The 18,207-nt window shown below is 46.0% G+C and overlaps 1 protein-coding gene across 2 annotated transcripts in view; it reads right to left on the reverse strand.

Annotated features, from left to right (window-relative positions):
- OPHN1 (oligophrenin 1) overlaps window positions 1-18,207 on the reverse strand; it is a 278,254-nt gene that overhangs the window by 33,801 nt on the left and 226,246 nt on the right. For both annotated transcript variants that reach the window (XM_069100409.1, XM_069100408.1), the window contains exons 17-18: window positions 17,268-17,373; window positions 10,591-10,750 (exon numbers count right to left, since the gene is read on the reverse strand). In XM_069100409.1, the coding sequence (XP_068956510.1) occupies window positions 10,591-10,750; window positions 17,268-17,373 (266 nt within the window). The remainder of the gene's footprint in view (window positions 1-10,590; window positions 10,751-17,267; window positions 17,374-18,207) is intronic.

The raw sequence follows: 18,207 nt of genomic DNA on the forward strand, positions 1-18,207 counted from the left end.
ACTTGCAAATATTAGATTCTCAGGGATTTTTGCCCCCTCCCCTGAGATTATTAGTTGAGAGAAAGGATTCTTAGAAAGAAAAACCCCAAACCACAGAAAGCTACCAGATGGAGGGTAGCATGAATCAGAAGTCCAAACATTGCTTCCCCTCATTAAGAACCAAAGATCCCTCTTCTGGAGTAAAAATGCATCATCATTAGCTTAAGTTAAGCTTGAAAGTTAAGCAACAGTAAACAAATGTGTCCACATATTTTTATTTGAATGAAGAGTTCTTCTTTCCTTTCCTATGCCAGATGAAAACAAACAAAACAAAAAACAAATACCGCACTTGGTGTAACCCCCCAAAAGAACCCACATGCATTGAAGAATCCTAGTGCTTTCTGGGTCCTATGATAAGGCTGTCCCTTCTTTGTTTCCTGCTAAACTGGGCTAGCCCAAAGTGCAGGAGAAGTCAGTAAACTCCTCTTGCCTAGATGCCTATTTGACTAGAAATTTTAAAAGGAGACCTGTAATGGTAATGTAATTTTGAACTTAAAGATCCCTTTGTGTTGGCAAAAGTAGCAGGTACTTAACACTTAGTAACTGATCAAGCCTCTGATTGGTGGAACAGAAGGTATGAACTCCTGCCCCTTGTTACTGACCAGGAAATTGGCTAAAGGAAGTAGATAATACTGTGTATATAAGGAAAAGCCCCAGAGAGGCACAGTCAGAATTTCCTTGAGACCTGAGATCTGGTAGCAGAACAGCTGCAGAAGAATGGAGAACTGAGTCCTGAAAACTTGTGGTGGTGGAGCTTCTTCTGGACGGGAACCCAGAAGCCCAGAGCCTGGAGCCTGGAGCCCAGGAGCCCAGGGGACTGAAGCATGACCAGGATGCTGAGATTTTGTTTGTGGCTTGGTTGAGCCTTTAATTCCTTGGAGCAGAAATGGTGAAGGAGCTGACATGGACCAGACCCTGTGAACACCAGTGTGGAGCAGGACCCCCCCCAGAGAGCTGGTCAAGGAACTGGGAGCTGTCTGCCGTTGAACCCAGGTGACAGTCTGGTGAATCCAGGTAGAGTCTGGGACCATGGAAGGGGATCCAGGGAATCTGAGAACAGGCCCGAAGTCAAGATGAAGAAAAGACCTCCCCTTGGGTACTGAGTAATTATGGAATTATAGTTTGCTAGTGACCTACAGGGTGGAGGATTTTGTGTATGATACTTAGTAAGACTTTACTGAATAAGTGACTGGTTGTACTTTGAGTACTTTGACTATTGTTAAGATTAGTGACTAATTGAGTTAATCAAGACTTTGCCCCAAGAGTAGAAGACTTTGATTGTGTACTTTGAGACTACTGATAAGTGACTGATTGAATTAACTTAAGAGTGACTATTTTACTTTGAGACTATGTTGTGAATATTATACTGTGATTTTCTGTGATAAGTTAAAATATGGTGAATGCTGTATTTTGAATTATGCTGTACCTTGATTTTCCATGGATGTTTTCCTTTTGTTATGGAATAGAGTGATCACTATACTGAGTAATCAGAACCTTAAAAAAAAAGCTATTCACAGTAGCAGTTCTTCTGGAAAGCTTCTGTGCATAGCATTACAATTCCTTACTGGAAAACTATTTTCATAAAAATAAGAAAACATGTATATACACATATATTCATGTGCATACACACACACACACACACACACACACACACACACACACACACACACCCCTACCCTGCATGCTTGTATAGGGTGTCCCAAAAGTCTTACTGCAGTTTTAACACTAGGTAGCGACTAGCATCCCTTCTAGCTATATGGATCCATAGGCTCCAATATGCTCTTTGCAGCACTACTCATAAGGTCTTACATAGCCTCTCATTGAATACTGTCAAAAAAAGAGATTTATTCAAAAACCACAATTATGGGTAAACATTAAACCACTACTTGGAATACCTTCATTCTAATCAATAATATGTGATACAGTTATTAATCAATCCAGAAGAATTTACTCAGTTTCTGCTCTATGTCAGATACTGTGCTAAGCTTGGGGCTTCAAAGACATAAGTAATCTTCCTTGCCCTCAAAGAGCTTACATTCTAACCAGATACTGGGTCTATTTCCCAAAATACAGCCCCTGAAAGGGGAATGTGGGAAAAGGAGACCAGACATTCTCTTGGGAGCCTTCTAAGTATGGACTGATTACAAGGCAGGAGACTTGGGTTCTAGTTCCAGTTTCATCACTAATGGCATCACCTTGGATAAGTCATTTATACAATTACAACCAAATGAAATTGAACTCAACAGCCTCTGAAGTCCCTTCTAGCCACAGATCTATCCTTGATTCTGGATTGTAAGACCCTAGAGCTGGAACTGGAAGGGGCCTCAGGGGCCACCTAGTCCAACTCCCTCATTTTACAGGGGAGGAAACTGAGGCCCAGGAAAGGGAAGGGACTTACCCATAGCCACATAGGGAGTTCATAGAAGAGCCAGGACTGGTCACTGAGCTTGGCAAGAAATTTCCCAACGGTGGGGAGGTAACTTGTCAAATTGAGGGCCACAATCAAGTGGTTCTTTTCAGAGCCAAGAGGAAATGCTCCTCAGCTGAGGAGTCCCTCTCTGGATGCAGGATTTTTGAGGCTATCCAGAGGCCCTTGGCAGGCTCCAGCTGGTTCAAAGCTGGGTTTGGGGGTATTTTTCCATCCAGTCTGTGCAATGGAACACCAAGGCTCCTGATGGCTTGCCCCACACAGGGGAGAAACCATTGTTCTGTGGATGACTTAGGGGCCAAAATCGATAGATCACGTCTCTGCCAGAGACCAGGGAAGCTGACCTTCCTGGGGTTGCGGAAGAAGTGGGTGGGAACCTTGGGAAAGCAGGGCCAGGGAGGGGGGGAAGGGGGTGTGTGGCATTAAGATTGCTATGACAGATGGTTCTTAAAAGGCATCCTATGGGAGGGGGGGTTCTCACTGAACCACTATCTTTCCTTAAAGGCTGTCACAGGTCCCCAGCAGAGTAAATCCTCTGCACCCTCTGCCCCAGCCCACAGAACAACCCCAGCTTGGTGGGGTTCAATGTATCTGAGGCTCCTTGGCCTCAAGCTATTCCAGACAATGAACCCTGAGGTCGAATCAGAGAGGGCAAATGGTGATAAATAAGCGGAAGCATGATTCAAATGTATAAAGAACACTGGCAGCAGAAAGCCAAGAAGGAGATCTGGATGGAGAGGCAGCTGCCCTGATTTTGATTCTAGACTCTGGCTGTGCAACTGGGCAAATATCTTTTTTTTTTTTTTTGCTTTTTGGATGGCAATTGGGCTTAAGTGACTTGCCCAAGGTCACACGGCTAGTAAGTGTGTCAAGTGTCTGAAGCCGGATTTGAACTCAGGTCCCCCTGACTCCAGGGCCGGTACTCTATTCACTGCACCACCTAGCCACCCCTGGGGAAATATCTTAACCTCTCTGAGCTTCAATTCCTTGTTTCCAAAATGAGGAGATTGGGACTAGATGCTTTTCAGTTGCTATTTAGGAGACTGAGGGCCAGTAGGACCCTGAGGGATTAGCAAGGTCTCTCCATTACCAACCATAAGTCCTGAAAGATTGCAGTTGGTACAGATTTCCAGGCCAAGACTGACGTGAATCCTATATATGGTGCTTCCTTTGCAAGACCATGAGTGATTTGCCAAGACCTTTGCCCAGGGCCCACAGAGGAGGCAACCTAATCCTAGGTGCTGGGTAACTGAACACCACTTCAAAAGTATTTGCTATGGGCAGGGTACTATACTAGAGGGGAGGGGTTGGGGGTGGGGGGCTTCCATGGATGAATAAAAACACACATAGACCCTGTCCTCAGTATTTACTGTGGTGATCTCAGCCAGAGGCTTCCCAGAGAAACAATGCCTGAGATTTTTCATAATATTTTTTTTGGTGGGTAGAGGAGAGACCATTTTAAGGTACAATGGAAAGAGCAGATTCCAGAGTCAGAGGACCTGGGATCAAATGCGCCCTCTGGCACTTGCTGCCTATATGACCTTGGGCCAGTCCCTTCCCCTCCCTGGGCCTCAGTTTCCTCCTCTGTAAAATGAAGGGGTTGGACTCTGAGATTCTTTGTAGATCTAGACCTAGGATATGAAAACAAATTCTTGTGTGGAGATGGCACTGGACGTGTGCCATTTTTTCCTCCCAAATTGGAAGGAGGAGGGAAACAAAGCCCTGGGCTTTCTTTGGCCCAAGCAGGGACACTCTCTGACAGTGACCTCTGAAAGGATCCCTGAGGGTTCCCACATCACTTTCCAGCCAAGAAAACTAGAGCCCTAAAAGACCGAGGAAATCCATCATGTTCCACTGGACTTTGATATTGGCCTTGACTGCTCCTTCCAATCTAGACTCTGTTCTAGTAACAGCTTAGCCTACAACCATCCTCTATGAGACACTGAGGGAAAAGAACCAGGCTGGGATAGAAAACTGAGGCCACTCTCTAGTCTCGAATCACCATTTTTAGTTCAGACTGGCCTTGGGCAGTAGCCCTTGGCTCTACCATAGGGTCACCAAGGGCCCTGGCTGCTGGGTACTTCGGCCAACAAGCTGCTGAGTTGGGGAATGAAAAGAATCTGCATGGCAGAGCCTGGAGGAGCCCAATCCCTGCCCCTTCTCTATGGCCTGGAGGGTCTCTTTAGGTCTGGGACCAAGTATTTCAAACTACGATGAGCAAAATCTTTGGTATCGTTCTAATTCTTGGAAGTCAGGGATGTTTTGAGTAGCAATGTAGTTCTTCCCCAGATACTATTTCAAGGCTGAAATATCAGGTTTTATAAAACCCAACTCAAATAACTATAAATCCAATCAATAGAACTTAAGCCAGAAAAAGCCCAATGTTCTCTTGAGTCTCCACTTACACTCTGGCCAAGGTCCCATTTAGCCATCTGGACTGATGGAATCCCCAAATCTGTCCTTAAAAAGAAAGGTGTGCATATGGGGCTCTTTGGCTATACATTTTTGTTACAGAAGTCTCTTTTTCTTGGGGGGAAGAGGGCGTGGAGGAGAGAAAAAATGCTTAATTAAAAAAAAATTTTTAAGTATTAGGAAGAGAATGAGTAGGAGTCATATTAATTTTTCTTCTTAATGTAGACCACAAAAGGACTGCTAAAAATACAATCTTAGTGTTTCAAATTACTCAAATGAAGTTAATTGTATGTTTTTTTTTAATGTGTGATGGGATCAATTCAGGAAACATACATTTATTAAGGGTCCATTGGGTGCAGGATCCAAGGGTTAAGGCCAGAGAGAGAGCCGACTTTAAAATCTCAGTCTATCATCTAGATTGGCAGAAAATAATGCAGCTAGGTGACACCACAGTGTATAAAGCACCAGGCCTGGAGTCAGGAAGGCTTGAGTTCAAATGTGCTCTCAGATACTTACTAGCTGTGTGACCCTGGGCAAGTCATTTCGCCCTGTTGGCCTTAGTCTCCTCATCTGTAAAATGAACTGGAGAAAAAAATGGCAAACTACTCCAAGAAAACCCCAAATGGGGTCACAGAGTTTGGACACAACTGAAAAATGGCTGAACAACAACAAAACTACAGCACTTGACAAGGTCTCATTTGTATCAGCACTGTTATTCCAGGGCTATTGCAGACAAAAAAGAGAGTGCAACCCTTCCTGAGGCTGACAAGCTTAGTGTTTATACCTGACTTTGATATTAACCTAACCTGACCCCACTTCACTCTGCCCTCCAAGAACCATGGAACGCTAAGCTTCTGATTCTTCCTTCCTCCCTTCAGACCCCAGATCCTTCTTCCTTGATTCTAGATTCTCCCAGGAAGGCAGTCTGGTATCAGGAACAGAGCACCAACTGGAGTTAAAAAACCTGGATTCAAATCCTACCACCAACACATAACTGTATGCCCTTGGGCAAACCACCCCACCTCCCTGGGCCCATTTCCTTCTCTGTAAAACAAGAGGGTTGGGATCAATGGCTTCTAAGGTTCCTCTCTGCTCTAGAACTCTGATCCTCTGAATTTGTCTCCTTAGCCACAAAGAATTTCTGGTAGTCGGACCTCAGCTTGTCAAGAGGGTATCCATCAGACCTGCTTTGGGATAAGGCCCGCACCTTGAGAATATTGTACAGTCTTACTTGTCCAAGCCTAAGTCGTTGGCCTGGAACAAAGACTGTAGGGGCCTATCAGCTATGCTCTGTCTGTCCATGTCTAGGCCAGCTGCTTTGGGATCAGGGGATCAGGAAGAGACACAATGAACTTAGACCCTCCTGAGAACAGTGTGAAAACAACAGCCTGGCTCCAAATCCAGGAAGGGTTAGGGGGTGTCATCCATCAAAGGCAATGCCTGTTCTCAGGCTAACTCCAGGAAATAGCCACCTGTTTTCAGCAGATTATCCTCCCTGGAATAATCTGGAATCAAGGAAGAAGGGACTGGGATCTGAAGAGAAGTAAGAATCAGAAACATAGTATTTCATGGGCCTTGGAGGGCAGAATGAGGCGGGGTCAGATTAGGTTAAAACTGGGCAAGAGTCAGAGTGCCTAGGTTTGAATCCTGCCTACTTATGTGACGCTGAGCAATGCTCTGGGCCTCCTTATCTGAAAAATGAAGAGGTCAGCTAGTCTCTGTGGTCTTTATGTAAATATTACAACCAGGGATGAGAGAAAGGGAAGAATTCCCACTTCTTGGTTCAAGCGAAGTCCCTTGCTGCCATGACCTGGCCTGCAGACCATCAGAGATGTTTGTTCCCCAAGCTTGCCTGAACTTCAGGGGTACAGGGATCTGGAGCATGGGGGAAATTACTTAGCTAGAACTGAAAAATCCAAGCTGTCTTCCTTTTGGTTCACTGTAACTAATGAACACTTCTGTTACATTTCTGTCTTAATAACTTACCACTTAAAAGACATTTTCTGCAGGTTCATTTCAAATGTTTGCTAACGCCCAAGCTAAATATATATATTAGACCATGAGAATGTCCTCCCATGTACAGATGAAGAAAACGTTATTTTTTAATAACTTTTGGCTTAACCTTGTCACTTCAGAAATTAAAGGCAAGGCAGTGAAGACCTGCCTTAATTAGATGCTCCTTCGTTCCCTCTCGTTCTCTTCCTCTATACATATAGACAGATGTGTTTCTACAGCTATAGCAATATCTAGCCGGCTGTCATTCCAGGAGGGGCTGGTGCAGACAGCCTGTCAAATTGCATTATTGCCCTCTGCTGGTTGGGAACAGGCCACAGAAGCTGACTTTCAGAACAAGTCTGGGGCTTGGAAGGAAGAGAGATATACTGAGGCCAAGCAAGCAGGACCAAAGAAGCACAGCCTGCAAAGCTGAAGGAGACATGCAATTGTCCCCTGACAGCCCCTCTTTTCCCAAATGAGGACACTGAGGCACAGAGAACCTAAGCAATTCACCTAAAGTCACAGTGATTATAAGGAGTTCATACTGTGTGTCCTGAAGGGGAAAAATTCAATATCATGGCAGTCAGTCAAACCACAGGATGACCGAGAACCAGCCCAGGATCTTAGAACTGAAAGGAACCTCAGAGCCCAACCTGGGCAGGAAAGACCCCAGCAGCACTCTGGGCCAGTAGGCATCCTACACATTGGACAGGAAACTCACTACTTCTGGAGAGAACCCATTCCATTCTTGCTAGGCTGGGATGTTCCCTGACATTTATATGAGCAGCTGTGGAGTTCTTCACAAGCCCTACATTTTGAACCACCAAATACACACGTGCACTCTCTCGCTCTCCCTCTCTCTCCCCTTCTTTCTCTCCTCTCTGCCTCTGTCTCCCTTCCTCTGTGTCTCCTTCTCTCTCTCTCTGTCCCCCTCTCTGTCTCTCTCCCTCTCCCCCTTCTCTCTCTCCCTCTGTCCCTCCTCTGTCTCTCCTCTCCCTCGCCCTTCTCTATTTCTCCCTCCCTTCCTCTGTCCCTTCTTCTCTTCTCTCTCTCTCTCTCTCTCTCTCTCCCACCCTAGTAAAAGCTGCTCCCTTCTGCGGAAAATCGTGAACCCCCTTCTCCCCCCCCCCCCCTCCCCCCCCCTCCCTCCTTCTCTCTCTTCTCCCCCCCTCCCCCCCCCCTCTCTCCCTCTCCTTCTCTCTCCCTCTCCCTCTCTCTCCCTCCCCCCCCCCTTCCTCTCACAGTATGTCTCCCCCCCCCCCCCCCACCCTCCCATCCAGTTTTCTTTTCCTCCTGTCTCAGAGGAGAAGGCTGGCTCTGGAGCTCAGCCCTTTGTCATACAGTGTTTGGATCTTGGAGAGCATCGTGGCCTGGACTTCTTAACCCCTTTTGTGCACTGGCCCCAGGCTGGTGAAGCCCAGAGCCCCTTAAGGAATCAGGATTTTAAAATGCATAAAATGAAATACCATGGATTAGAAAATCAACCTGTCATTTTGCCCATCCAAGTTCAATGACCCCCTGAAATTTATCCATGGACCCCAAATTAAGAACCGTGATCTAGAACAATCCACTTAGTTTCCAGAGGAAGGGAGGGATGAAGCAAGGAAGGAAGGAAACAAGAATTTATAAACCTCCTACTATGTGCCAGCCACAGTACTAAGCACCTTACAAATATTATTTGATTTGATTCTCACCACAAACCTAGGAGGAAGGTCCTTTTTGGACTTCCATTTACATTTGACACAACTGAGGCAGACAGAGGTCAAGTGATTTGTCCAGGTCACTCAGCTAGTAATTGTCTGAGGCTGGATTTGAACTCGGGGCTTCCCACCCTAAGGCCCAGAGGGATGAAATTCCTTTCCTAAGTCACCCAGTTGTAAGTCCAAGAACTGGGACCAGCCCTGGTCCTCCAATTTCCAAACCAGTCTTCTTCCTATTATAGCTCAGCATAACTGAGATACAGCAAACACCAGAAACAGCAGAGCCTCTGAGCCTGCCCAACAGCCACCATTCAGAGAGAGGGAAATAACCCAAATCACTCAGGCTTCCAAATTCCAGAAAACAGTCTCATCCCTACTAGCCTGCCCTCTCAGAACAAAATGGCTCCTCTGGCCTAGGAATGAGAGGGAGGAAATGGGCTTTAAAATCCCCCCTCCCCCAAAATGGTCTGACATTCTGGGTTCTAAGGTCCTTCCCAGCACTGACATTCCCTGTTCTAAGAGCCTCCCAGCCCTGACATTCCCTGTTCTAAGGTCCCTCCTAGTCCTTACATCCCCTGTTCTAAGGCCTCTCCCAGCTCTGATATTTTATATTCCCAGGTCCCCTATACTTTATCATTCCATGTTCTAAGATGTCTTCCAGCTCTGACAGTTTATGTTCTACATTCTGAAGTTCCATCCAGCTCTGAAGTTCTATGTTCAAAGGTCCTGTCAGTCCTAGCATTCTGTGTATAGCACGAGCAGAACAGTCACCCTGCTGAGAACCCAGCCTGGGGGTGTAGGAGTTGAGGCATTAGGTAATGTTACATATATGCTGTTCTAGGTTCCTTCAAGCTGTCATATTCTATTTTCAGTTCTAGGGCTGGCCTTGGAGCCACAAAGACCTTAGTCTTTGTGGGGCAACTCTCTAGGACAGCAAATGGCCCAGGAGGTCCTGATACATATTGCTAGCATTTCCCCATCTGGGCATTTCTTAGACTAATAAAATCACAGGGGGGAGTCTGGGGATTTCTGAAGGGCCCTTGTACTGCTAACATTCTATGGTCTGATGGATTGGGATGAACAAAAATAGGTGAAACAGAATGGAAAGAATTCTGGTTTTTTGAATCCATAAGTCTGGCTTCTGAGGAGGTGACTCAGTTTCTTCATTTGGGGCAGCTAGGCCATGTAATGGACAGAGCCCTGAACTTGGAGACAGGAAGACCAGAGTGCCTCCCACTTACTAGCTGAGTGAACCTTTCTCAGGCTCCCTTCTGTAGCTGATAAAACAGGGTGATCATATTGTCTACCTCCCAGGGCTATGATGAGGATCAAAGCAGGTAATATCCATAAAATCATTTGCAAACTTTACAGCCGCTATATAAAATGGGGACCATCAGGCCTGCCCCAGCTACCTCAAAATGAGGGAGGAGTCTGGCGGCAGAGAATGAGCACAGGTCAGTGGATGCTTTCAGTCATGCTTATTAACTATGTTAAATTGGCCAAGTCATTTCCCTTCTCCAAATCTTGGCTTCCTACGCTCGAAAATGACGGGGTTGGACCAGACAGGCTCAGAGGTCCACTAATGGATAGAAACTGTTCTGCAAAAGCCCAAGTTACGGAAGTGTGAATTACATTATTACCAGAAAGTCTCTTAGGAACCCATTAGAGGTTCTGTTACCTTGCATTTTCAATTCATAAAGTCGCTTTCCATTAAAAAAAAAACCATTTGTTTTAATAAAAGTGGGATCAGCTTCCCAACCTGAATCAGGGAAAGTATATAGGAACCCATGTGGCTGCAGCCACTGTGAACACCGAGGCCAGGCCATGAAGAGAAGGAGGGGGATGCCAAAGGCCAGGTCACCAAGGGAAGGAGGGGGGTGCCAAGGCCAGGCCACCAAGGGAAGAAGGGGGACACCAAAGGCCATGCCACCTAGGGAAGGAGGGGGACACCAAGGCCAGGCCACCAAGGGAAGGGGGGGGACAACAGGAAGGGCAAAGGATGGGACGCACACATACCTTGTCAAAGTGCTCAATAAGGATTTCCACCACAATGTTCTGGAATTTAATGTTCATCATGGCAGCCACAGTATCCTCCTGAGCCCTCATCAAAGTGGGCCCAAATATCACTCCCATATTTGAGGGAGACATCAGGTTCTCTCGGCTGTGCTCACACACACTGTGAAAAAGAAAGAGGACAGAGAAATGAACCAAACGAGTCCCTCACTGCCTGATGTTGGGCTGGGAATGTAAAGGGAAAGATGATGAAGACCTGGGTAGGCATGATCAATTTGGGGAGAGAAGGCCAACAGCTTATAAATAATACAAGGCGGGAGATGACAAGGGCTGGATTTCTGTACTATTAAGGCCACTGGACATGTCAGAAGACCTTAGTTTGAGTCAAAGTTCTATAACAAACACACACACAGACACACACACATACATACACACTGGTGATTCTGGGTAAGACCCTTAATTAACCTCTGGGAACCTCACTTTCTTCAATTCAAAATGAAGCCTAGAAAATTAAAACCTAGACTGTTGGTTGATTGCTTGTTACAGCCATAAGAGACCTAAGGCCAGGGATGAGGAACCTGCAGCCTTGAGGCCACATGTGGCCTTCTAGGTCCTCAGGTGTGGCCTTTGCACTGAGTAAGTTTGACAGAACAAATCCTTTTATTAAGGGGATTTGTTCTGGGAAAGTTGGAATTCAGTCAAAGGGTGGCCCTTGAGGACCTAGAGGGTCACAAGTAGCCTTAAGGCTGCAAGTTTCCCACCCCTGCCTTAGGACCACAGAATTTAGACCAGGATGGGATCCTTCTGCCATTTAGTCCAAAACTTTTTATTTTACAAAGGAAGAAACTGAGACCCAGAGAATGGATATAATTCAGCTAAGTTCTAAACTTGTGTATTCTGATTAGAAACCCAGTACTTGAAGTCAGCCCAGGCAGCTAGTTGGCGCTGCAATCGACAGAGTCAGGAAGTTATTTTCATGGGTTCAAATCCTGTCTCAGATACTTACAAGCTGTGTGACCCTGGGTAAATCAATTAACTCTATTTGCCTCATTTTCCTCATCTGTAAAACGAGATGGAGAAGGAAATGGCAAACCACTGGGACTAGGTATGAGCAGTGTGGCATCCTGGGCCATCTCCAGTCATCCAGCCATATCTCATCACTGGACCCAGATGGCTCCAGAGGAGAAAGTGAGGCTGCACAGCGCTCCTTCACTCAAATCCAATTCACTTGCATATCATGGCATCGTCTTCCCGATGTTATAGCCCTCTTTGAGAACTAAGGGCAGACCACAACCATGTGGGTAAAGGCCTCTCTTCATGTCCCCAGCACTTAGTCTTTTAATAAATGCTTGTTGACTTAGGGGGATGGCTTCTGAGGTCCTGGTGTGTGATATCACACTAGTCCCTTACCATCCCTGGGCCTCAGTTTTGTCCTCTGTAAAATGAGGGGGTTGGACTAGCTGGCCTCTGAGGGCCTTTCCAAATCTAGATCTAGGGCCCTCTGATTCTATTATGACATAAAACATAGTTATACCCTTTCCACATGGAGGGGGTTAGGAGTATAGTGCTACCATGATCTGGAAAATCTGCGTAACATTTTTTTGGCCTTCTCTTCATATCAGAGAAATCTGAATTATTAAGGTATTGAAAGATAAAAATATGTTTATACTCTACAATACTATATGGATATTTTCTACATTTTTGAATTTCTAAACTTTTTCTGTGTCATCTGCTGGCCTTCCTGTCTGCGGTTTCTGCAAAACTCCCCCCAAATTCCCATTCAATTTCTTATGTTGACTCACAATACTGAAACCATGATAGGGAAAGTCACAATGGGGAAGGGATAACTGAATAACGTTGGAGCTAGAAGGCACACATGAAATGATCAGGTCCAGTATCTTTTACTTGACCCAAACAGATGCCAAGGCCCACTTTCCTAAAGTATTTTGCTCCAAGTGGCAGGACTATTTGCCTGGCAGAGCTAACATCCAGACTTGTGTTATACCTGATTCTGGTGTTGGTAGAGAAGAAGACCAAAGGGAGTGTTGGAAGGAGGCCATGCCAAGCAGAAGAAGCTACTTAAGCAAGGCAATCCCCTGCCCCCAAAGCCCAAGGAGAATATGGCAATCCAGGTTAGGGAGGGTGGGGCAGGAGATGAAAGCATGGAAAAGTCACAGGCCTTTGGGAGAAATCTGCCATCCAGGCCTAGCAGCCCATCTTCCATCCCCCCCCCCCCCCCCCCCCCCCCCCCCCCACCCCCCCCCCAGCTGCAGAACAGCTTCTACCCAAACAGCTAAAGTGGCCACATGAGAAGTGGGTTGCCCTGCTGGAACTCCCAATTTGGAGGAGGAGGGGGTCTGCTCAGCTGGCCTCTTAAGGTTCCCAGCAAGCCAAACAGCCTCAAGTGAGAGCCTTTCAAAGTTTGCTTCTTCCCTACCTAGGCTGCTTTTTCTCAGACTGAGGCCTGAGGGCAGGAGACAAATTAATTGACCTTAATACAAAATAGTTAAGCACTTGATAAACACTGTCATTCAAATGGTAATGAGCAGCAGGCCCAGGCCTTTGATCCTACTGGGGAGGTTGAAAGGCCCATTCCACAGTTAAAAGGCAAGCAACCCTTTGTCTCCCTTTACCCAGATTTCTGGGGATTAAGCATTAAAGACCAAATCAACTCAATGCTGCCACCCAGTGAAGCAAAGAGGCTGAGGACGTGGCAGTCTGCCTTGCACTCTGGAATTTCTGGGTGAGTGGCGAGGTCCTTTTCTTGGTCCTCAGAGGTCAGTTATTATCAAGTACTTGCTGCATGCACCATCCTACTGGGGGACACAAAGCAGAGGGGAGAGAGGGGAGGGCACTGGCCCTCTGGCTCACAGGACCTAGGCTGAAGGCCTTGGGCCCCTCACTTAGCAGCAACAATCATGACATTTTTCAGGTCTCCCAGTTAGTAAAGACCAGAGTTAGGACTTGGAGGCCCAAAGTATCATGAAAGAATATCTGTAAAGTGTTTATTAGCACAGAGTAGGAACTTAAGGAATGTTTCCTCTTTTCCATTCCCTTTCCTTCATAGCTCTAGGTCTGGAAGGGCCCTCAGAGGCCCATCTAATCCAACCTCTTCTTTTCACTCTGAATCCGAGGCTGTTTCCACCCTAAACACTCTTGTCTACAAAGCAGGAATGGGGATATTAGTGCAGCGTAAGCCACATGAGCATGTGCCAGTTTTAATTCATTTGAAATACTATTAAGATCTTATTAAAAAGCTTATCCATGCCCTCCAGGAGTCTTGAAAGGGAGAAAAGGCATGTGAATAAATAATTATAATACAAATTAGAATCTCCTAAGTAAAAGGAGAAGTGTAAAGTTGAAGATACTTAGAGAAAAATAGAGAGGCTTTCTGAGGAGAGGGGAAACAGGCAATAACCAAAGCTCACATTCCAGAGTATATTGTATTAAAGAGACTTTGCAGACAGTGCCAGGCCTGGAGTCAGGAAGACTTATGTTCTCCAGTTCAAATCTGGCCTCAGACACTACATGTGTGACCCTGGGCAAGCCACTTCACCCTATTTGCCTCAGTTTCCTCATCTGTAAAATGAGCTGGAGAAGGAAATCCCAAATGGGGTCACCAAGAGTCGACTGAACAACAACAAAGAGGAAGTGTCACCTAAGTTATGTCTAAAAAACCAAGAGCTGTGGCATTGTAGTCAGAGGACCTGGGTTTAAATCCTATTTCAGTCACTCTTTAGTTGTGTTACCCTAGACAAGTCCCTTTCCTTGGTCTTAGTTTCCTCAGGTATAAGATGAGGAGGGGTTGAACTAACTGGCCCCTAAGGCCCCTTCCAGCTCTAGATCCAAGATCCTGTGTGTAGGGCAGCTAGGTGGTACAGTGAATAGAACACCAGCCCTGGAGTCAGGAGGACCTGAGTTCAAATCCAGCCTCAGACACTTAACACTTACTAGCTGTGTGACCTTGGGCAAGTCACTTAACCACAATTGCCCTTCAAAATAAAAAAAAAATACATGTAACCAAGATCCTGGCCAAGTCCCTTCTCCTCCCTGGGCCTCAGTCTCCTTATGTGTAAAATGAAGAGGTTAGACTAGCTGGCCTCTGAAATCCCTTCCAGCTCTAGAGCTCAGATTCTAAACACTAAGACTCCTTCCTTAGAGAAGACAACCTTGGCATGTCACTGGGGGAAGCCCTGAGTTTCCCCATGTAGATTCCTGGCCCTTCTCTCTCCTTCCAATTTTCTGGGAGGCACCAGAAGGGATCCATGTTCCCTGGAAAGAGATTGTGTATTTGACATCTTCTACTTACAGGTAGAAAAGTACTGGACAGAAAGCCAGAAGAGTTAGATTCAAGGCCTAACAGCCTATTAGTTATGTAGCCTTACCCTGATGACCCTGTTTCCCCATTTCCCTATCTTTAAAATGGGGATAATTCGCACAGGGTAGTTGAGAAACTACAATGAGGGTCCCTCTATTCAATCCTTCCCTCCCCCCACCCCGTCTACACCTCCTTAAGGCACGGATCCTGTATTATGATGCATCGTCTTAAAACATCACTGCACCTTGAGTGGACAGAGCTAGCTCATTGACCTTTGTTGGCCAAGCCAATAGGATCCTAGACCTAGAGATGGAAGGAACCTCAGAGAGGAGGAAATTGAGGCAGAGAGCAGTCAAGTGATTTGCCCAAGGTCACATAGGTAGTAATCATCAGAAGGAGATGTGAACCCAGATCCTCTGACTCCAGAGCCCTTTCCATTGTAAGACACAAAGCCTTTCTCAGACTCACGCTCTTCATCTATGAAATGGAGATAATAATCACACCTACCTCACAGGTTTGTTCTGAGAATCAAATGAGACAATTATATAAAGTACTTTGCATACCTCAAAGCAGAAACATAAATGTCAGTTATTATGGTGATGCCCAGGTCAAGGTGTCAATCAACAAACATTTATGAAGTATCTTCTATGTGCCAGACACACACAAGTAAGAAAGGCCCTGCCCTCAAGAAGTTTACAGTATATCAAGGGAGAAGATATGAACACAGAGAAGTAAACATGAAACAGACAAAGTAACTCAAGGTAATGGGGTGGGAACAGAGGGGAGACTAGCAACTGGGGGTGGGGATCTGTAAGGGCCTCATGTGGAAAACATCCCTGAATCTAAGCCCTGAAGGAAGGTAGGGGAGCCTAAGAGGTAGAGGTAAGGCAGGAGGACAAGCCACACTTCAGGGATAGAAGCCCAGAGACAAGAAATGAGATGCTGTATATAAAGAACAATAGCAAGTATGCCAGTATAATCTAGCCAGAGAAAGCCAGATGGGGGTGGGCTTGCATTACTAAATAGAGGCATCTCCCCCATACTGAAAAAGTCTTCACTTGACCCAGACTTCCCTCCAAGCTTGAGTTCTTCTTCCTTTTATAGGCAAACTCTTAGAAAGGGTCATCTATACTTAATGGCCTCCATTTAGGTTACCTCATCAGTAAAATGGGTATAATATTCCTACTACTTATGCCAAAGGGTCATTGTGAGGAAAGTACTTTGTAAAATGTAGGGTGCTAGATAAATGTGAGTTATTATTATTTCTGGTCTAAGAAATTACAAAATCATGGAATGTCAGAGCTAGGAAGGCCCTTAAAAGAGGGAATATCAGAAATGGGAGAGGCCTTAGAACATGGAATATCAGAGCTGCAGGAAGGGAGAGGTGATGAATGGACTTTTATAGAGAACATAGAAGTTAAGAGTTTTAAAGAAAGGACCTTTAAGATTATTGGGTCCAAGCCCTTCATTTTCAGATATGGAAACTGAAGCCAAGAAAGTAATTTTAAGTTTCCCAGGCTACTTCCCTCACAGTGACTTGCCATTACATAGTATTCAGTAGCTGACCTGAGCCTTGAACACACGTCCTCCAGGTCCTTCCAGCCTGGTGCTCTAAGTGTGCCCCAGGGTATCCCAAAGAGAAGTAGTCTGTTGTTCTTTGTGGCCAAGCTCAGGCCACTCATGAGGCTGTCCCCATCCTAGCTGGCCAGCACAGAGTACCCCCCTTCCCTCACTTAAGGACCTACCCCATCCCTGCTCAGCTCTTTCAGGCTACCCAACCAAGTGATAATTACCCAAAGGAGCTTATAAAATAGACACCCAAGTGGGCATTTTCTTGTCTTTGGCATCATTTACTCCTTAGAAGTTCCACAAAGGAGGTTGGAAAAAGTGTTATTCTCTACATTTTCCAGATAAGGAAACTGAGGCTGAGTCAGACAATGACTTGCCCAGAATATAAACGGCAGAGCCCAGACCCTAATCCAGGCCTTCAGACTCCTATATATGAGATCCTCTCAAAGAAGCCTCCAGGGGAGGTAGAAAAACCCTGAGACTTTGGAGGCCACAGCCCTGGGTTCAAGCTCCAGATTCACAACTTACTAGCTATCTGCTTTGGGGAAACTCACTTCCTCTCCCTTAGCCTCAGTTTCTTCATCTGAAAAATGGGAAGAAGATTGCTGTACTCCCTACCTGACAGGAGTCACTGTAGACCTTGATATCTAGGGTTAGAGAATTTCTAGAAGCTTATAGAACAGAAATAAGAGCTGTAGCTATTCTTACTGTCATTCTCAATTCAGCTGACACAGAATCAGGCCTAGCCCCTGGCCAGCCCCTCTAGCAGAAAACCTTTGTACCAGATACATACTTGACCAGATGTCTTATGAGGAGTTCCAGCATATCCCGATTCTTGTTGGGAAGCTTATATACCAAAGCGTGAATGGCTCCCAGCCTGTAATCCAGGTTTTCAGACTCTGAGAGAAAATATCAAGAGACAGACATGGGTTATCTTCCTGGGCTGTGGAAGTAGAGGACTCTGGGAAATGGGGCTCCAGGGTGTAGCTATGCCTGTAAGAAGAGAAGAAACAGAGAGACAGAGAGGCAGAGAAAGGGAGAAAGAGCAGGGTAAAGAAAGAGAGGTAGAGGGAAGGGGAAAGGAAGAGGGAAAGGAAGAGGCAGAGGGAGGGGGAGAGAGTGAAAGGGGAAGGGAGGAAAGGAAGAGAGAGAGTGAAAAGAAGAAGGAGAGGGAGAGGGACAGGGAAAGGGAGAGGGTGAGAGGTAAAATGCAAAATGCCCAAATATGAACCCAGAAACTAGGTCCTTGTGCTGAGCACACAGGTATTATTTGTCCCAAATGAGGAGGGATCATGGGATTCCAGGCTGGAGGGAGCCTTAGAAAACATCTAATTCAATCCCCTCGACTTTACGGATCAGGAAACTGAGACAGAGAGGAAAGGTCACCCAGCTAAGAAAGCAGCTGAACCAGGATATGAAACCCACTCTTCTGACCCCCAAATCTGGGACTTTGACGCTACAACATGCTGGGATGGCTCCTATACCCCTGGGGTCCCTGAAAATTGGAAATTAGAATTCCTGGTTTCTCCACAAAGTCATGTTCCTCCCACCCCAAAACTGGGCCAGCTGGGTCCTTCCAAGGTCAGGGGAGAATCAGTAGCAGGGACCAGGGCTAAGAGCTGCACAGCCTCAGGCTCTGATCCTCTAGGCCTTAACAGGGAGGAAGAGGCAAATGAAGCTGTATGTAGGCAAACCAGTGGTTGAATGGCAGCCCAGAAAAATCCAAGGGCAAA

Source organism: Petaurus breviceps, unplaced genomic scaffold (assembly GCF_028583685.1).
Source record: "Petaurus breviceps papuanus isolate PSGF00001 unplaced genomic scaffold, PetGlider_PUasm1.0 400, whole genome shotgun sequence".
Classification (NCBI taxonomy): Eukaryota; Metazoa; Chordata; class Mammalia; order Diprotodontia; family Petauridae; genus Petaurus; species Petaurus breviceps.